Source organism: Salvelinus sp. IW2-2015, linkage group LG4q.1:29, assembly GCF_002910315.2.
Source record: "Salvelinus sp. IW2-2015 linkage group LG4q.1:29, ASM291031v2, whole genome shotgun sequence".
In the NCBI taxonomy this organism is placed as follows: Eukaryota; Metazoa; Chordata; class Actinopteri; order Salmoniformes; family Salmonidae; genus Salvelinus; species Salvelinus sp. IW2-2015.
In genome coordinates, this window is record NC_036842.1 from 74,053,738 (window position 1) to 74,071,241 (window position 17,504).

Consider the following 17,504-nt stretch of genomic DNA (forward strand, 5'->3'; position numbering starts at 1 on the left):
TGTGTGTGTGTGTGTGTGTGTGTGTGTGTGTGTGTGTGTGTGTGTGTGTGTGTTGTGTGTGTGTGGTGTGGTGTGTGTGTGTGTGTGTGTGAAGGCAGGGGATACAGCTATAGTACGTTTACTTGATGGAACCCTAAAGCTCTCTCTCCCTTTCTCTCACTCTCTCTCTCCCTCTCTCTGTCTCCCACTCTTCTCTCACTCTCTCTCCCTCTCTCTCTCTCTGTCTCCCTCTCTTTCTCTCACTCTCTCTCCATCTCTCTTTCTTCAAATTCAAATTCAGAGATTGCTTTATTGGCATGAAACACAATTTGTAGATATTGCCAAAGCAGCATAGTGTTACAGCATTTCAGTAAATACATTACAATGCAATGAGCATAATGAAATACAGTTKATTTCAGTGGTAATAATAATAGTACATACAGTTGAAGTCGGAATTTTCCATACACCTTAGCCAAATACATTTAAACTCAGTTTTTCACAATTCCGGACATTTAATCCTAGTAAAAATTCCCTGTCTTAGGTCTGTTAGGATTACCACTTGATTTTAAGAATGGATGTGAAATGTCAGAATAATAGTAGAGAGAATGATTTATTTCAGCTTTTATTTCTTTCATCACATTCCTAGTGGGTCAGAAGTTGACATACACTCAATTAATATTTGGTAGCATWGCCTTTAAATTGTTTAACTTGGGTCAAACYCTTCCCACAATAAGTTTGGTGAATTTTGGCCCATTCCTCCTGACAGAGCTGGTGTAACTGRGTCAGGTTTGTAYGCCTCCTTGCTCGCARACGCTTTTTCGGTTCTGCCCACAAATCTTCTATAGGATTGAGGTCAGAGCTTTGTGATGGCCAATCCAATACCTTGACTTTGMTGTCCTTAAGCCATTTTGCCACAACTTTGGAAGTATGCTTGGGGTCATTGTCCATTTGGAAAACCCATTTGCGACCAAGCTTTAACTTCCTGACTGATGTCTTGAGATGTTGCTTCAATATATCCACATAATTTTCCTCCCTCATGATGCCATTGATTTTGTGAAGTGCACCAGTCCCTCCTGCAGCAAAGCAACCGCACAACATGATGCTGCCACCCCCGTGCTTCCCGGTTGGGATGGTGTTCTTTGGCTTGCAAGTCTCCCCCTTTTTCCTCCAAACATAACGATGGTAATTAATGGCGCAACGTTCTATTTTGTTTCATCAGACCAAGAGGACATTTCTCCAAAAAGTACAATCTTTTCCCCATGTGCAGTTGCAAACTGTAGTCAGCTTTTATGGGGTTTTGGAGCAGTGGCTTCTTCCTTGTGGAGCGACCTTTCAGGTTATGTCGATATAGGACTCGTTTTACTGTGGATATAGATACTTTGTGCCCGTTTCCTCCAGCATCTCACAAGTCCTTTGCTTTGTTCTGGTTTGCACTTTTCTCACCAAAGTACGTTAATCTCTAGGAGAAGAATGCTTCTCCTTCCTGAGCGGAGACGGCTGTGTGGTCCCATGGTGTTTTACTTGCATACTATTGTTTGTACAGATGAACATGGTACCTTCAGGCGTTTGAAATTGCTCCAAAGGATGAACCAGACTTGTGAAGGTCTACAATTGTTTTCTGAGGTCTTGGCTGATTTCTTTGATTTTCCAATGATGTCAAGCAAAGAGGCACTGAGTTTGAAGGTAGGCTTGAAATACATCCACGGGTACACCTCCAATTGACTCAAATTATGTAAATTACCTATCAGAAGCTTCTAAAGCCATTACATAATTTTCTGGACTTTTCCAAGCTGTTTAACGGACAGTCACTTAGTGAATGTAAACTTCTGACCCACTGGAATTGTGATACAGTGAATTATAAGTGAATAATCTGTAAACAATTGTTGGAAAAATTATTTGTGTCATGCACAAAGTAGATGTCCTACCCGACTTCGCAAAACTATAGTTTGTTAATAAGACTTTGTGGAGTGGTTAAAAACAAGTTTTAAATTGACTCCAACCTAAGTGTATGTAAACTTCCAACTTCAACTGTATAATAATGTATACCGGTACAACACTACAGCTGTTGTATTGTGTAATCTTCAGTCAATACATTTAATTAAATTAAACTAAGATTATAAAAAAGAACTCTGGAGCTCTGTCAGAGTGACCATCGGGTTTTTGGTCTCCTCCCTGACCAAGGCCCTTCTCTCCTGATTGCTCAGTTTGGCCAAGCGGCCAGCTCTAGGAAGAGTCTTGGTGGTTCCAAACTTCTACAATTTTAGGATGATGGAGGCCACTGTGTTCTTGGGGACCTTCAATGCTGCAGACATTTGTTGATAGCCTTCCCCAGATCTGTGGCTCAACACAATTCTGTCTCAGAACTCTACAAACACTTCCTTTGTCCGTAATGGCTTGGTTTTTGCGCTGACATGCACTGTTAACTGTGGGACCTTATATAGACAGGTGTGTGCCTTTCCAAATCATGTCCAATCAATTGAATTTACCACAGGTGGACCCCAATCAAGTTGTAGAATCATCTCAAGGCTGATCAATGGAAACAGGATGCACCTGAGCTCAATTTCAAGTCTCARAGCAAAGGGTCTGAATACTTATGTAAATAAGGTATTTCTGTAGRGTCATACCCAAMAAGACTTGAGGCTGTAATCCCTGCCAAAYGTGCTTCAACACCTTTGTGTTGGATATGTTAGTAGTGGCAAMAGATGTCTGTGTCTTGCTCATCTGAGGTTAAATTGGCCTCCTCTCTCTTCTTAGATAGCGGGGAGGTGGGGGGGCTCTGTTGCTRGGCTGGTAGGTAAAAGTTTTTGGGGTGCACACGGCTGCTACAAGTAAGGGAGGGAGTGATGTACTGTGGACCTCCTATTTTTTAACCCCAAGTTTTGGGTGTTGCAGGCATTGTTAGTGGAGACATGTCCGTTTTTAGTTCATCATCCACTAATGGATACATCCTGTCGAACTCTTCTTCAAACAGCTCTAGAKTGGCATCTGAGCCTTGGATCATTACTGTTCCATTATTATATATATTAATATGAATTCAATTTTGGGGTTGTGTCCACATACAARTGTCTCATGGTCTTGTTTCCAGACATTTTAATAAGATGTTTGTTTGTATTGCGCAGGGCTGCATGCCAAACATTTGGACGTTCAGTGAAAAATAAAAGATCCACATTGATTTCTTTGTCTTTTTGTTGCATAAAGTCTGCTCTTAGGGTCTCTGGGTGCTCTTTTAAAACTTTTGCTTTATATTTTTTCTTCCCTGCTTCACTGGCAATACCTTCTGCAAATTTGATAGCAAGGTTGCTGAGCTTGGGGCTTGTAAATGTATCCATCTTAGTTGATTACAGCTGGATACAGTAGATGTTACAGCTGGTTTGCACTTGGCTAGTTGTACCTAGGCGTTTTAGAACATAAACAAAGACTACCTTTCTTGTTTTCTGTCTGAATTGTTTTCTCTTGCTTGTGTAAGTTTAGTTACTTGTTTTCCCGTCCTTTTTCCTGTCCTTTGTAATTTTTTATTGTCCATTTTTTCATTTACTAGCTAGGTTTTTTAGCTAACAGCAGGTAGCCATTAGCTATAAACTCTCTTACAGTAACAACTCCAAAGCAACAATTATACAACGGGTGGGTCTAATCCTGAATACTAATTTGCCAAAACCGCATTTCAGCAGGTGTCTATTCCACAAGTTACCACCGGCTAAATCTATGATGTTAAAATGTCTATTTACTCTGTTCCATCTGACTGCACAATCCACTGTCTCATCAGTCAAGCCAGGCAATTTATTAACTTGATCTCCACTATAAAAAGCATCTAGAAATGATCTCACATTACTTTTAGACTAACATTTAYTTTTCAATGGAGGAGATTTGCGTAAACCTTGCTGTCTATCTCTTCAACATTTGCAACATTGTTTCAATATTAAAATTCGATCTTCAGCTACCCCATAGTAATGAACATGTCAGGAGTCAGGATGAGACAGAAAAGCAGGAAGCGTTTCTCAGCCAGTTGAAATAATGAATCAGCTGGCATAATTTTTAGGCATACATACAAAGAAATGTAAATTGAAAAAAGGTCAAATGAAACAAATTGCAGCTAGTTTGCTGACTTTCCAGCTTCAGTTTGAAGTGATTGTGTTAGCTGTGATGTTTACTAGCTCCTCTGAACAACGGTGTCCTGACGAGTGAGAACATTTACTATGTCAGGCGAAATCACGCCTCATTAGCTTATTGTTATGCATGTATTCCAAATAAATAAATCTGTTATTAAATGTCACATTTCAGAGGATGTATTTGTGTTGAAGAACAAGGATGAGAAGAATCCAGAGATTTTTGGCCTCTTCAGCACTACAAGGTCAGCTGAGTCATGTTTTTAATGTTCATACCATTTACTGGTATATTGAAATGAATATATCAAAATACATTTCTCTCCCCTCCATAGTGCTGTGTTCCAGGGCTATGCGGTGTGTGTGTACCACATGGATGATGTGCGAGCAGCGTTCAATGGCCAGTTTGCCCACCGGGAGAGACCAGAGCACCACTGGACCCCCTACGAAGGCCGGGTCCCCTACCCACGCCCCGGATCTGTGAGTCCTGTTCCAACAGCCACCCCCACAGCTACAACATCTACTGACTTATCAATATACCTGATTGCCTCTCCAAACCTGATGAACAAGGGTCCAAGCACTGCATGGTGGATGTAACATAATAAGGTCGTTTATGAATTTGCTTAAGCGATGCACCTCCATTACAGCAAACTCCATATATCCAAACCATACAGTCAACAATATTTTTGAACAAGGTGATATTCAAGCAGCAGAATTGTACATTCCCAGCACTCCCCTGTCTGTGGCAGCTGCCCTTTGCAGATACAGTGTTACAAGTTGTTGTAGAACCTTTCCTGTGAATGTCAGAGCTACTGTAGCTATCTCTTGCAGGTAACATCAGGGAAGAGGACAATCTAGGCCTGAATCACATACAAGCATGCTATATTAGATTTTTATACAGTAACACACAGCTTTAGTAGCAATCATTGCACTGGCATAACGCAGTTTCTCTGGACCACCCAACACATGGTGTCGCAGGGCGTCCATTTAGACTGCTGGCTGGTGGCAACAATGTAATTACTGGTTCATTAATTAAAGTTGGAAATTCAAACATTGCAGATTGTGAACTGAATGTTAGAGACAACAGCATACTAATCAGCAACCAACGTATTTCTTAAAAATATACCACACTCCTGTATAGCCTACCTGAATCTGCATGACATGAGCCATCCTCACGCTCTCTCCCAGCTTGGATAGAAAATGGTGCAAAGTCCGTAAAACCAGTCTACACTCTTAGAAACAAAGGTTCTACCATAGGAGAACCCTTTGAAGAACCCTTTTGGTTGCAGGTAGAACCATTTTGGCTCCAGGTAGAACCCRTTTGGGTTCTATGTAGAACCCTTTCTACAGAGGGTTCTACATGGAACCCGAAAGGGTTCTACCTGGAATCATAAAGGGTTCTCCTATGGGGACAGCTGAATAACCTTTTTGGAACCCTTTTTTCTAAGATTGTATTATTAATGCTCATCTCTTTTTTTCTATGTAGAGGCCTATAGGAGCTGCAATATGCGACTACGTCGCCTTGCATTTTTGTGTGCAAATGTTTTCACAGCAGGTTGTAGGTCCAGGTTGCCGGCCCAACAGTTTTCTATATTTAGTATTGACAACCCAAACGGTCTTTCCTGAGACATTGTGCATTATATGTCCATTGTGCTTCACATAATTTAAACGTATATTGAATGAGGCATGCCAAGATATACCAGAGATAAGGGACTGTTGAATTTGCAACCACACAACTCAAAGGCCAGTTCACCAGTATGAACAAAATCGCAAACCGCTTTTTTTGTTTGAGCCCTCAAGAACAGTTGGTCGCTAAAGATGATAATCTGTTTGCATCTGCCAAGTTGTTGGCTGTCCAGTATCCAGACGACCTGTTCCAGACCTACCTGGACACTTKATCTCTTTCTGTAACGTATTGAGGTTGTCAACAACAACAAAGGAGAATGCGAGAAGCTCAATGAAAGATGTTGCAGAACTGCTGTATTTGAAGCACCACCCGCTTCTGCACAATGTCCTTGATGTTGCTACGGCAATCAAGCTCTTTTTAACCATCCCTGTAACCGACGCTTCTGCAGTGAGATCGTTTTCTAAACTAAAATTGAGACGCGCTTTTGAACACATGAGTTAGCTCCACTCATTGCACTGGCGCCTTGACCACAGCATTTGTTCACCATATCCCCTTACACTTTTAATCAGTTCAATTATTTATTTTTCAAGCCCTGGGGCACTTTGATCAGTCACATTCTTGAAGCACAAGAAWCAAATACTTAGCTTCCTAGTACATATGGAAATGAAACATTTTCATAAATTACTTTTTGGAGGGTTACTGACAGCATTATTAATATACAGTGCATTCGGCAAGTATTAAGACCCCTTGACTTTTTCCACATTTTGTTACATTCCAGCKACATTTTCAAAAATGTATTAAGTCGTTTTTTTCTCTCATTAATCTACACACAATACCCCATAATGATGAAGCAGAATGTATTACAAATTTAAAAAATGAAATATTACATTACATAAGTATTCAGACCCTTTACTCCTTACTTTGTTGAAACACCTTTGGCAGCGATTACAGAGCCGGATCTTCTTGGGTGTGACACTACAAGCCTGACACACCTGTATTTGGTGAGTGTCTCCAATTCTTCTCTGCAGATCCTCTCAAGCTCTGTCAGGTTAGATGGGGAGCATCGCTGCACAGCTATTTTCAGGRCTCTCCAGAGATGTTCGATTAGGTTCAAGTCCGGGCTCTGGCTGGGCCACTCAAGGACATTCAGAGACTTGTCCCGAAGCCACTTCTGCGTTGTCTTGGCTGTGTGCCTAGGGTCGTTGTCCTGTTGGAAGATAAACCTTCACCCCACTCTGAGGTCCTGAGCGTTCTGGAGCAGGTTTTCATCAAGGATCGCTCTCTGTACTTTGCTTCGATCATCTTTCCCTCAATCCTGAATAGTCTCCCAGTCCCTGCCACTGAAAAACATCRCCACAGCATGATGCTGCCACCACCATGCTTCACCGTAGGGATGGTACCAGGTCTCCTCCAGACATGACGATTGGCATTCAGGCACAATCTTGGTCTCATCAGACCAGAGAATCTTGTTTCTCATGGTCTGAGAGTCTTTGGCAAACTCCAAGCAGGCTGTCAAGAGCCTTTTACTGAGGTGTGTCTTCCGTCTGGCCACTTTACCATAAAGGCCTGATTGGTAAAGTGCTGCAGAGATGGTTGTCCTCTTGGAAGGTTCTCCCATCTCCACAGAGGAACTCTGTAGCTCTGTCAGAGTAACCATCGAGGACTTGGTCTCCTCTCTGACCAAGGCCCTTCTCCCCCGATTGCTCGGTTTGGCCAAGTGGCCAACTCTAGGAAGAGTCTTGGTGGTTCCAAACTTCTTCCATTTAAGAATGATGGAGAACACTGTGTTCTTGGGGAGCTTCAATGCTGCAGAAATGTTTTGGTACCCTTCCCCAGATCTGTGCCTCGACACAATCCTGTCTCGGAGCTCTACGGACAATTCCTTCCATGGCTTGGTTTTTGCTCTGACATGAACTGTCAACGTTGGAATCTTATATAGACAGGTGTTTGCCTTTCCAAATCTTATCCTTTCATTTGAATATACCACAGGTGGACTCCAATTTAGTTGTAGGATCATCTCAAGGATGATCAATGGAAACAGGATGCACCTGAGCTCAATTTCGAGTCTCATAGCAAAGGGTCTGAATACTTATGTAACTATGATATTTCTGTTTACATTTTTTATACATTTGCAAACAATTCTAAAAACCTGTTTTCCCTTTGTCATTATGGGGTATTGTTTGTAGATTGTTGAAGGAAAATATACATTTAATCAATTTCAGAATAAGGCTGTAACGTAACAAAATGTGGAAAAAGTCAAGGGGTCTGAATACTTTCCAAATGCACTGTATATACAGTACCACTCAAATGTTTGGACACACCTACTCATTCAAGAGTTTTTTTTTTTTTTACTAGTTCCTACATTGTAAAATAATAGTGAAGACATCAAAACTATGAAATAACACATATGGAATCATGTAGTAACCCAAAAAATATATTTGAGATGGTTTGGGAGAAGTTGGACTGCAGAGTGAAGGAAAAGCAGCCAACATGTGCTCAGCATATGTGGGAACTCCTTCAATACTGTTGGAAAAGCATTCCAGGTGAAGCTGGTTGAGAGAATGTCAAGAGTGTTCAAAGCTGTCATCAAGGCAAAGGGTGGCTACTTTAAAGAATCTCAAATATATATTTTTTGGTTACTACATGATTCCATATYTGATATTTCATCGTTTTGATGTCTTCACTGTTATTTTARTATGTAGAAAATAGTACAAATAAAGAAAACCCTTGAATGAGCAGGTGTGTCCAAACTTTTGACTGGTACTGTATACAGTATATAAAGAAAAATAGACAACTATGTCAGACAGGCGCATTGGCTCTCAGAGCTTGTTTGAGCCTTGCGGGGCAGAAGTGGTGTCCGGTACGCCAGTGAATCATTGTAGTCTATGACAGTGTAATGCTATTTTCTTATTCCAAAATGTATTCTCCCCATCACTCTCTCTCTATCTCTCTTTCTCTCTCTCTCTCTCTCTCTGTCTCTCTTTATCCCTTCTCCCTCTCCATCTCTTTCCCTTCCTCTCTCTTTCCAGTGTGCCAGTGAGGTGAATGGTGGTGGGTTCTCAGGTTCCAAGGAGTTCCCTGATGAGGTTCTGCGATTCGTGCGTTCCCARCCCGTCATGTTTAGCCCGGTCCTCCCCCTCCACCGCAGACCAGTTCTACTGCAGACAGAGCCAGGGGGGAGGAGACTAACTCAGATCGCTGTGGACCGTGTCCAGGCCCAGGACGGACACTATCATGTTCTGTATATAGGAACAGGTACAAATCCTGAAATTGTRCAGTCTTGTGTACTGTATCTTCAGGGTTAGTGCTCCCTCCACTGGGCATACAGTATCACTCACTGTGTGCCCAGTGTTCAAAGTATTCAAATTATTAAAGTCACTCAATCTGTCTTTCATGAGAATTTGCTTAAAATATTTTGAACTCCAGAAATGTGCATTACAATCACAATCTACAGAGACAAGATGAAGAGAGCGAGGCAATGACATCCCAAAACAAAGCCTTTGACTCTTCCATTTGGATTTCCTCTCTGAATGGGTGTTTGTATTGGTGAAAGGGTTACATTTACATCAGATAATACTCTCTCCCGTAGACGACTCTGTTGTGTTGAAGTTTATCACCATCTACAACAAAGACACAGACACCATAGAGGAAGTGCTACTGGAGGAACTGCAGGTGTTCAAGGTACTGTTGTTGGTCACCGCCACCATGTGGCAAACAATAGTCATTGCACACATAAAGAAGATTGGCACTTAACAATTTGATTTAATTGTGGAAGTTCAAAAATATATATATTTTACTTCTTTAGGTCCCTTTTCCAATAACTGAGATCATCATATCAGCTAAACGGGTATGAAAACTATGTATTGTCTTAAAATGTTTCATTAATAAAAAAAAATGTTGTGCGGTTGTTTAAAACTGTAGTACCTTCATCTAACCACAAGATCACAGTGTATTGACATCTGAATGTGGGGAATGTAATGCATTTTATGTTCTTGATATCACAGGAGGCTGCTGAGGGCAGAACGGCTCATGTTAATGGCTGGAACGGCCCAAATGGAATGACATCAAACAACTGGAAACCATGTGTTTGATGTATTTGATACCATTCCACTGACTCCGCTCCAGTCATTACCACAAGCCCTGTCTCCCCAATTAAGGTGCCACCATCCTCCTGTGCTTGATATATACCCCAATGTGTACCTCCATTAATTTCTGTCCCTGTTTTGTTGTTTCCATAGCAACAGCTATATGTGGGTTCTGAGGTTGGTGTGGCTCAGGTGAGGCTCCATCAGTGTGACRTGTACGGGTCTGAGTGTGCCGACTGTTGCCTAGCGAGGGACCCTTACTGCGCCTGGGATGGAATCACCTGCTCACGATACTACCCTGCTGGGGTTTACACCAAGAGGTGAGACACAAACACACAAGGCACACAGGCATGTACAGTCACACAAAGACACAGACMCATGCACATGTGCACAAGCACAGAGGTGCAGAGGGATCACATATCACTCATTAGCACCTCATCCWGCACCTCTATCATCTCTAATTCCTCTCTGTCCTTATCTCACTCTCTCAAATGCCAATCTAACACCCTCCTCCCTTACCCCTCTCTCTCAGTAGACGATTCAGGAGACAGGATGTTCGCCATGGCAACGCTGTACAGCTGTGCAACGGGCTACAGATTGATGGTCAGTCTGTGTGTGTTTTTGTTTTGATACATTATCAGGACCTCAAAGTCCTAACATTTCACCTGAAAGTCCCGAAAAGGGAGGAAAACAATTGTCAGGACTTTTTTGATCTCCTGAATTTGTTCAAATGCTATTTTAAGATTTTGTGTTTTGGGGTTACGACTAGGCTTAAGGTTAGGTTTAAGGTTAGGGTTAGGTTTAGTGTTAGGGTTTTGGGGTTAAGGTTAGGGTTAGGTTTAGGTTAAGGTTAGGGTTAGGTTTAGGGTTAGGTTTAGGGTTGGGGGTTAAGGAATATAGGAATATTTTAATGGTCAAACGTTTCTACACTCCAAAAAGTCCTGACATTTCATGTGTGCGTGTGTGTGTGTGTGTGTGTGTGTGCGTGCGTGCGTGCGTGAAGCTGTCCCATCTGAGATTTACCTCCTATGAGGTATGTTTCATGCAGCTTATAATTTTGAAGCTCAGGTCCATACATTTTTTTACCTGTGGATGATAGAGAAGTGTGTGTAGAGAAGCTTTGTGTGACAGGCAAGAGGATAAAAGAGATCACTGTAAGTTGAATTACTATGTTGTCCTCTTTTTTATATCTCACATCTAATGTCTCCTGATGTCTATGTAGGGGAGCAGTACCAGGGTGCAGTGGAGAGGCAGGTGTATGGGGTAGAGAGTAACAGTACTCTACTAGAGTGTACCCCTCGTTCTCTACAGGCCAGAGTCATGTGGTACATACAGAGAGACCCAGACAGAGAGGAGGTGAGACACACACAAACATCACTTTCCTCCCCTATTCCCTGCTTTCCCATCTCTTTTTAACCTTACCCATCTCTCCCTACCTCCAGGTCGGAGGTGATGAGCGTGTAGTTATCACAACCCACGGGCTGCTGTTCCTGCGTGTTCGGYGCGAGGATGCTGGGGTGTACGTGTGTCAGACGGTGGAACACGGCTATGTCCACACCCTACTGAGGGTCACACTACACGTGTTGGGAAGGCGGACGGTTGGGGCTCTGATACACAGGAAAGGGGAGGAGGGGGAGGGAGAGAGGGAGACAAAAGCAACCTGTCACCTCCCTCTAGATACCTCTCCAGGCCCCCACCCTGGTTCCAACTCTGACCCCAGTTCCAGGCTACAAGGAGCCCTGCCAGGGTTATCCCTAGCCCCAGSCCCAGCTCCAGGCCCTACCTCCAGGCTGCCAGGCCCAGGTCCTACTTCCAGGCTGCCAGCCCCAGTCCCAGGTACTACATCCAGGCTGCCAGCCCCAGGACCAGGCCCTGCCTCACAGCTGTGGTACAAGGAGTTTCTCCAGCTGATAGGCTATGGGGACTCCCAGCAGGTGGAGGAGTACTGTGAGAGGGTCTGGTGCTCAGGGAAGAGACGCAGGAAGACTAAACGCAGATACACCCAGCCAATGGAAGTAGCAGAGAGGAAGGGGAGGGGGAAAGGAGACCCACACCGAGCCCCCAGACACACCTTGGACACCTGAGGGGGGAGAGAGTGAGAGGGTAGAGACTGTACAACACACACACACACACACACACACACACAGACAGACAGGTTTTTTCAGTAGAGAATACTACAACCAACAAAGCTTAAACGTGGCACTGTCTTCTCTTAGACTTGAACATATTGTCTTCTTCCTTCTAATAACCAGACTTTGTTATATTGTGTTTTTCCTTCCCTGGTTTCTGGTGGAAACCTTGCCACTGGTAGATATGCAGAGTGTGTCTGTCCTTGAGTGTCCGTCAGTTCGAAGGCATGTAGAACAGACTAATTGTTTGGAACGACGTGGCCTCTGACTTTAAGACCACAGAACTGACAMCAGGCCTCTCTGAGCGGACAAAAGATTCACAGCCATGCCAGATGAACACACAGATAACAGACATTCAAACAGATTCATTAGAAATAAAACATGTGTATGTTTCTAGAGATACTCTTGAGCTGCTCGTGTTTAAAACCACTGATTAGAAAATACATAACGTATACGCACATCAACAAGTAGTGTTTCTTTCTAATGTGTCTTACTGTAATTACATGATTATTATTATAGGTATCTGTTTTGAGTTTAGTAGTGCTTTCGATTTTATTCAACTGGAAACAGTACTGTGATATTGTTTTACTGTATAGTTAAATGTTAACTTTCATGACGATGTAGGCGAGTATTATCTACCATACTTTGTCAGATCGTATGGTTTAACTTGTGATTTCATTTGGTTTTACATGAGATTTAGAATTCTAGGTAAGTTGACATCATTGAATGATTACATTAATGTGGGATTCTGTGCGTGCGGATCAGACAATATTCAACAAAGAATACCACAATAAACACAGTTTGGAGAATGTACTGTTGATGATGGAACATGGATTCTATCAAATGGAAGAGATGTAACCCCACAATAAAAGTTATAGATATTTGATCTGAGTCATTAGATATGAAATTATATCCACAGTGTACCTCAACAGATGCATTTCCCCTTCAATGAATGGCCAACTTAAATGTGAAGTGTCTTCAACTGGTAATTATAAAGAGTAATTGAAAATTATGCATATTATATGCACAATCATACTCTCATCAAAGGAATCTAGCTACGTGCTATAGCGCTGTCTCTCTAGCCGTGTACGCAGCTCTGCCCCACCGTCACCCGGCGCACTAACTTAGGGTACCGAGGTCACTCATCCTACGGAATAGTGCCCTTATCTAGGTTATCACCCGGCACTACATCCTAGGGTCACTACGCACACAACTTTTCCCTTCTCCTCACCGTGCGCAAAAACCTGAGCCAATCTTCCGTACAAGCCCCTCGTCCGCTCGCCTTCGGCTACTTCATTCTCGATCTCACCTTCCCCCCTGTCCTCATCTCTTTTACCCCTCTTTATCTTCCCCTCTCTGTCTCTCCATGCCCTTCTATGACCCGTTTCGCTCTCTGACATCATAATCTAACATAATGCATCTAATCCCACTCCCTTTCGTAAATAATTTATTCTTCTTGTCTAAGATAACCCCCAAGCCTTCTCGCTGTTATACCCAGACCTTTCTTTCATTATAACTTATTCTTACACCTCTTCTACTTTTTTTCCCCCTCTCTTCTAGTCGATCTCTCTATTCTTTTTGCCAAATCTAGTCTTTATACACGGTACTTCCTTCTGCCTTCGCTAGTGCTCTGCCACTCCGCTCTCTTCTCCGTCCCGCGGCTCTTCTGCGTCAGAAGATGTCAAGTTGCCCTCTGAAGCCAGGCACTCGCCTGCGATTACTATGGAGAGTCACCCTGTGAGCCCCTGCACACGAGCCCACGGCCGAACTATAACCCTGCTCTCGTCTCTCTCTCTCATCAATCCTCTCTCGTTCTCTCTCTCTCCTTATCTTCCGTTCGCGTCCTACTCCGCTCTCTGGTCTACTAACTCATCTTCATAGTCGATCTCTTCGTCCTCTGCTGCTAATTCTCTCTCTCTCTCTCTCTCTCCTCTCTCTCTCTTGCCCGCCTCTCTTCCCCCTCTTTCCCCTCTCTCATCTCTCCCTCTCTCCTCCTCCTCTTCTCTCTCTCTCCCCCCCTCTCCCCCGTCTCCCCTTTCACTCGTTCCTCTCTCTCATCATCTCTCTCTCCCTCTCTCCCCCCTCTCTCTCTTGTCCCCTCTCTGCTCTCTCTCCCCCTTCTGCGGGCGCTTTCCCTCTCTTCTCCTACTTCTGCCTCGCTCTCTCTCTCTTCCCCTGCTCTTCTCTCTCATCTTCCACTCTTTCTCTTTTCTCGTTCCCCCCTCTTCTCTCCTTCCCCTCCTCTCTCTCTTCCCCTCGTCTCTTCTTCCCCTCATCCTCTCTCTCTCCAATCCCCTGTCGTCTGCTCTCTTCCCTCTCTCTTCTGCTGCATCTCACCCCCTCTCTCTCTCTCTCTTCCCAGCTCTCTCTCTTCCCGGCCTCTCTCATCTCTTTTACCCCCTCTCTCTCTCTCTTCTCCGTCTTCTCTCTCTCTTCCCCCTCCTCCCTACACTTCTGCTCGTCTTCCCCTCGTCTATCTCTTCCCCCTACTCTCTTCTCTTCCCCCCCGTCTCTCTCCTTCTCCCCGCCTCTTATCCCCTCTCTCTCTCCTCTCTTCCCCTCTTCTCTTTCTCTTCCCCTCCTCTCTTCTTCCCCTCTCTCTCTCTCTCCCCTCTCTTCCCCTCTCTTCTCCCTCTCTCTCTCTCTCTCTCTCTCTTCCCCCCCTGCGTCTTCCCCCCCTCTCTTCCCAATCTCTCTCTCTTTCCCCTCTCTCTCTCTCTCTCTCTTCCCCCCCGTCTTTCCCCTCTCTCTCTCTTCCCCTCTCTCTCTCTCTCTTCCCCTTTCTCCTCCCCTCTCTCTCTTCCTCTCTCTCTCTTCCCCTCTCCTCCTCTTCCTCCTCCTCTCTTCCCCTCCTCTCTCTTCCCCTTCTCTCTCTCTTCCTCGTCTCTGCCCCTTCCTCTCTCTCTTCCCCTCTTCTCTCTCTTCCCTCTCCTCTCTTCCCCTCTCCCTCTCTCTCTTCCCCTCTCTCCTTCCCCTCTCTCTCTCTTCCCCTCTCTCTCGTCTCTTCCGCTCTCTCTCTGTCCCCCCTCTCTCTCCTCTCTCTTCCCCGTCTCTCTCTCTCTTTCCCCTCTCTCTCCTCTTCCTTCTCCCTCTTCTCTTCTCCGCTCTCTTCTCCTCTCTTCCCCTCTCTCTCCTCTTCCCCTCTTCTACTTCTCTTCCCCTCCTCTCTTCCCCTCCCTCCTCTTCCCCCTACCTTCTCCTCGTTCTCTCTAGCTCCTCTCTCCTTCTCTTACTTTCCCCTCTCATCTCTCTTCCCCTCTCTCTCCTCTTCCCCCTCTCTTCCCCTCTCTTCCCCTCTCTCTCTCCTCTCTCTCTCTCCCACTCTGCTCTTCGTCTCCCCTCTCACTCTCTCTCTTCCCCTCTCACTCTCGTCTCTTCCCCTCTCTCTCGCTCTCATCTCTTCCCCTCTCTCTCTCTCTTTGTCACCAAGAAACAAAGCCAATCTATGTCACCGATCATTTTTCCCTCTCGAATAAGCGAAGAGCGCCACAGTGACCATTCAAGCATTCATTGGCTAGACCGAGGAGCCTGTCCATTAATATTAAAACTTATCTGAGGAATTAAACTGTTACATTCTGACAAACGTAACATTCATCAAGGTGTTTGTTGAGTAGAGTTTGGTCTAAATAGAAACTGTGTGTGTGTGTGGTGATTTGTGTGGTGTGTGTGTGGTGTGTGTGTGTGTGTGTGTGTGTTGTGTGTGTGTGTGTGTTGTGTGTTGTTGTGGTTGTGTGTGTGTGTTGTTGTGTGTGTGTGTGCGTGTGTGTTTGTGTTGTATTGTCAGGTATGAGTGTAGGTAGAGGGGAGACACACATCACACATACACACACACACACACAACACACACCCACACACACACCACACCCACACACGCACACACACTGTGGACCTGCTGAGGTATGGCAGTTCACAGCAGCGATGCGTCTGTTCCACTGGCAACCATAGCAACGGTCTATAAGTCCCCTAACACCCTCCCTCTCACCACCTCACCACAGCTACCCCTCTCTTTGTCTTAGCACAATAGCACTGTCACTCAGGTAGTGGGTGTTACACCACAATGTTACACCACCCTTAATACCCAGCCCAGCCAGTAGACCCGCTAGCTACCAAGCCCATTTCTCTCTCTCTGTGTGTCTCTCTCTCTGTGTCTCTCTATGTGTGTGTCTCTCTCGCTCCTCACTCTGTCTTCCCATCAGCAGCACAGTGATGTTTCCATCAGTGCCTAACGCACCATAACACTTTATTACGTATGAAATGGTCTGTGTGTGTGTGTGTGTGTGTGTGTGTGTGTGTGTGTGTGTGTGTGTGTGTGTGTGTGTGTGTGTGACTCGACTAGATGAAAGCCTGGAGCTTGATAGTGCTCAGTGGTTGTCTGTTATCTATCTTGTGTCATATTCACCACACACCCACACACAGAGACAAGAGAACAGACGCCCCTGTGGTCCCACGTTTGATGATTTTACTCCCTTTACTATATCAAACATACACTTCATCTGAAACATTCAACCCAGATTAAAGCTTCGAATTAATAAATGGTTGATTATTCTTTTATTAATCTCTCCATTCTGCCTTTCTCATATCTGTGATTCAGGAGCTCTGAGATATTTTGCCAGATTTCACTTCCTGCAGTCTTTATTATATGCATTGCTATTTCTGAATATTTCTCAGGTATCAGGGCTTTTGGTGGGGAGAAAATGGTGTCTGTACTGTTATGGAGGTCATATTAGATAGGGTTAGATAGACCTCATATTAGATAGAGCTGATAAGGTAAAAATCTGTTGTTCTGCCCCTGAACAAGGCAGTTAACCCACTGTTCCTAGGCCATCATTGTAAGTAAAAATTTGATCTTAACTGAATTGCCTAGTTAAATAAAGGTAAAAAATAAATAAAAATAGAAATAAAAAAAATAGGGTATTTCTAGAAGAGGCACCAGTACTCAAATAGTAGAAAAGTATAGTCTATCGGCAGCGGTCCACCTCAATGGCCTCAATGACCCGTACAAATACACACTGTAAAACAAAACACACATTGCAAACACACACTGTACAAACAAACAAAGTATGAAAACACACACAGTCTGTCAGTGATGTGCAGTTCCGGCCTTAAGCAGTCAACACATCTCCCCAATTTCACCCTGCTATACCTTACAGGTCTCAATTTCTCCAGTCTCTGCCTCAGTGTSTGAGTGTGGGTGAGTGGGGCACATTTCGAGGTCACGCTGAAACCCCTTACTCACAATGAGTCACTTACTTATTTGTGCGCATGTCTGTTTGTGTGAGATAAGGGATGTGAGAAAAACCCACGATCCATCAGATGCACTGACGCCCCACCCACTTACACATCTCATGACTCACGAGCGAGGGAGAGAGAGAGAGAAAGAACAACCGGATGGTATAGATCTTGTGACTCACTCCTACATGATAATCCTTTGAAAGTGAGAGGGGGAGAGCCAGAGAATGGGAGGAAGGCAATTCACAAAGCGAGAGAAAAGATGAGAACCACTAAATGGGTAGGAAAGACTCTACAACAAAGAGATGAGAACCACTAAATGGGTAGGAAAGACTCTACAACAAAGAGATGAGAA

The 17,504-nt window shown here is 44.2% G+C and overlaps 1 protein-coding gene across 2 annotated transcripts in view; it reads left to right on the top strand.

Moving 5' to 3' along the window:
- Positions 1-12,804, top strand: part of LOC111962518 (semaphorin-3E) — a 54,914-nt gene extending 42,110 nt beyond the window's left edge. Inside the window, exons 9-17 of one of the 2 annotated variants that reach the window (XM_023985664.2) lie at positions 4,258-4,327; positions 4,415-4,559; positions 8,736-8,961; positions 9,296-9,387; positions 9,512-9,553; positions 9,945-10,111; positions 10,327-10,394; positions 11,014-11,147; positions 11,234-12,804. In XM_023985664.2, the coding sequence (XP_023841432.1) occupies positions 4,258-4,327; positions 4,415-4,559; positions 8,736-8,961; positions 9,296-9,387; positions 9,512-9,553; positions 9,945-10,111; positions 10,327-10,394; positions 11,014-11,147; positions 11,234-11,875 (1,586 nt within the window). In that variant the 3' untranslated portion in view covers positions 11,876-12,804. Of the gene's footprint in view, positions 1-4,257; positions 4,328-4,414; positions 4,560-8,735; positions 8,962-9,295; positions 9,388-9,511; positions 9,554-9,944; positions 10,112-10,323; positions 10,395-11,013; positions 11,148-11,233 lie in introns of both variants that reach the window. The other variant, XM_023985663.2, reaches the window with a different exon arrangement.
- Positions 12,805-17,504: the final 4,700 nt, after the last annotated feature.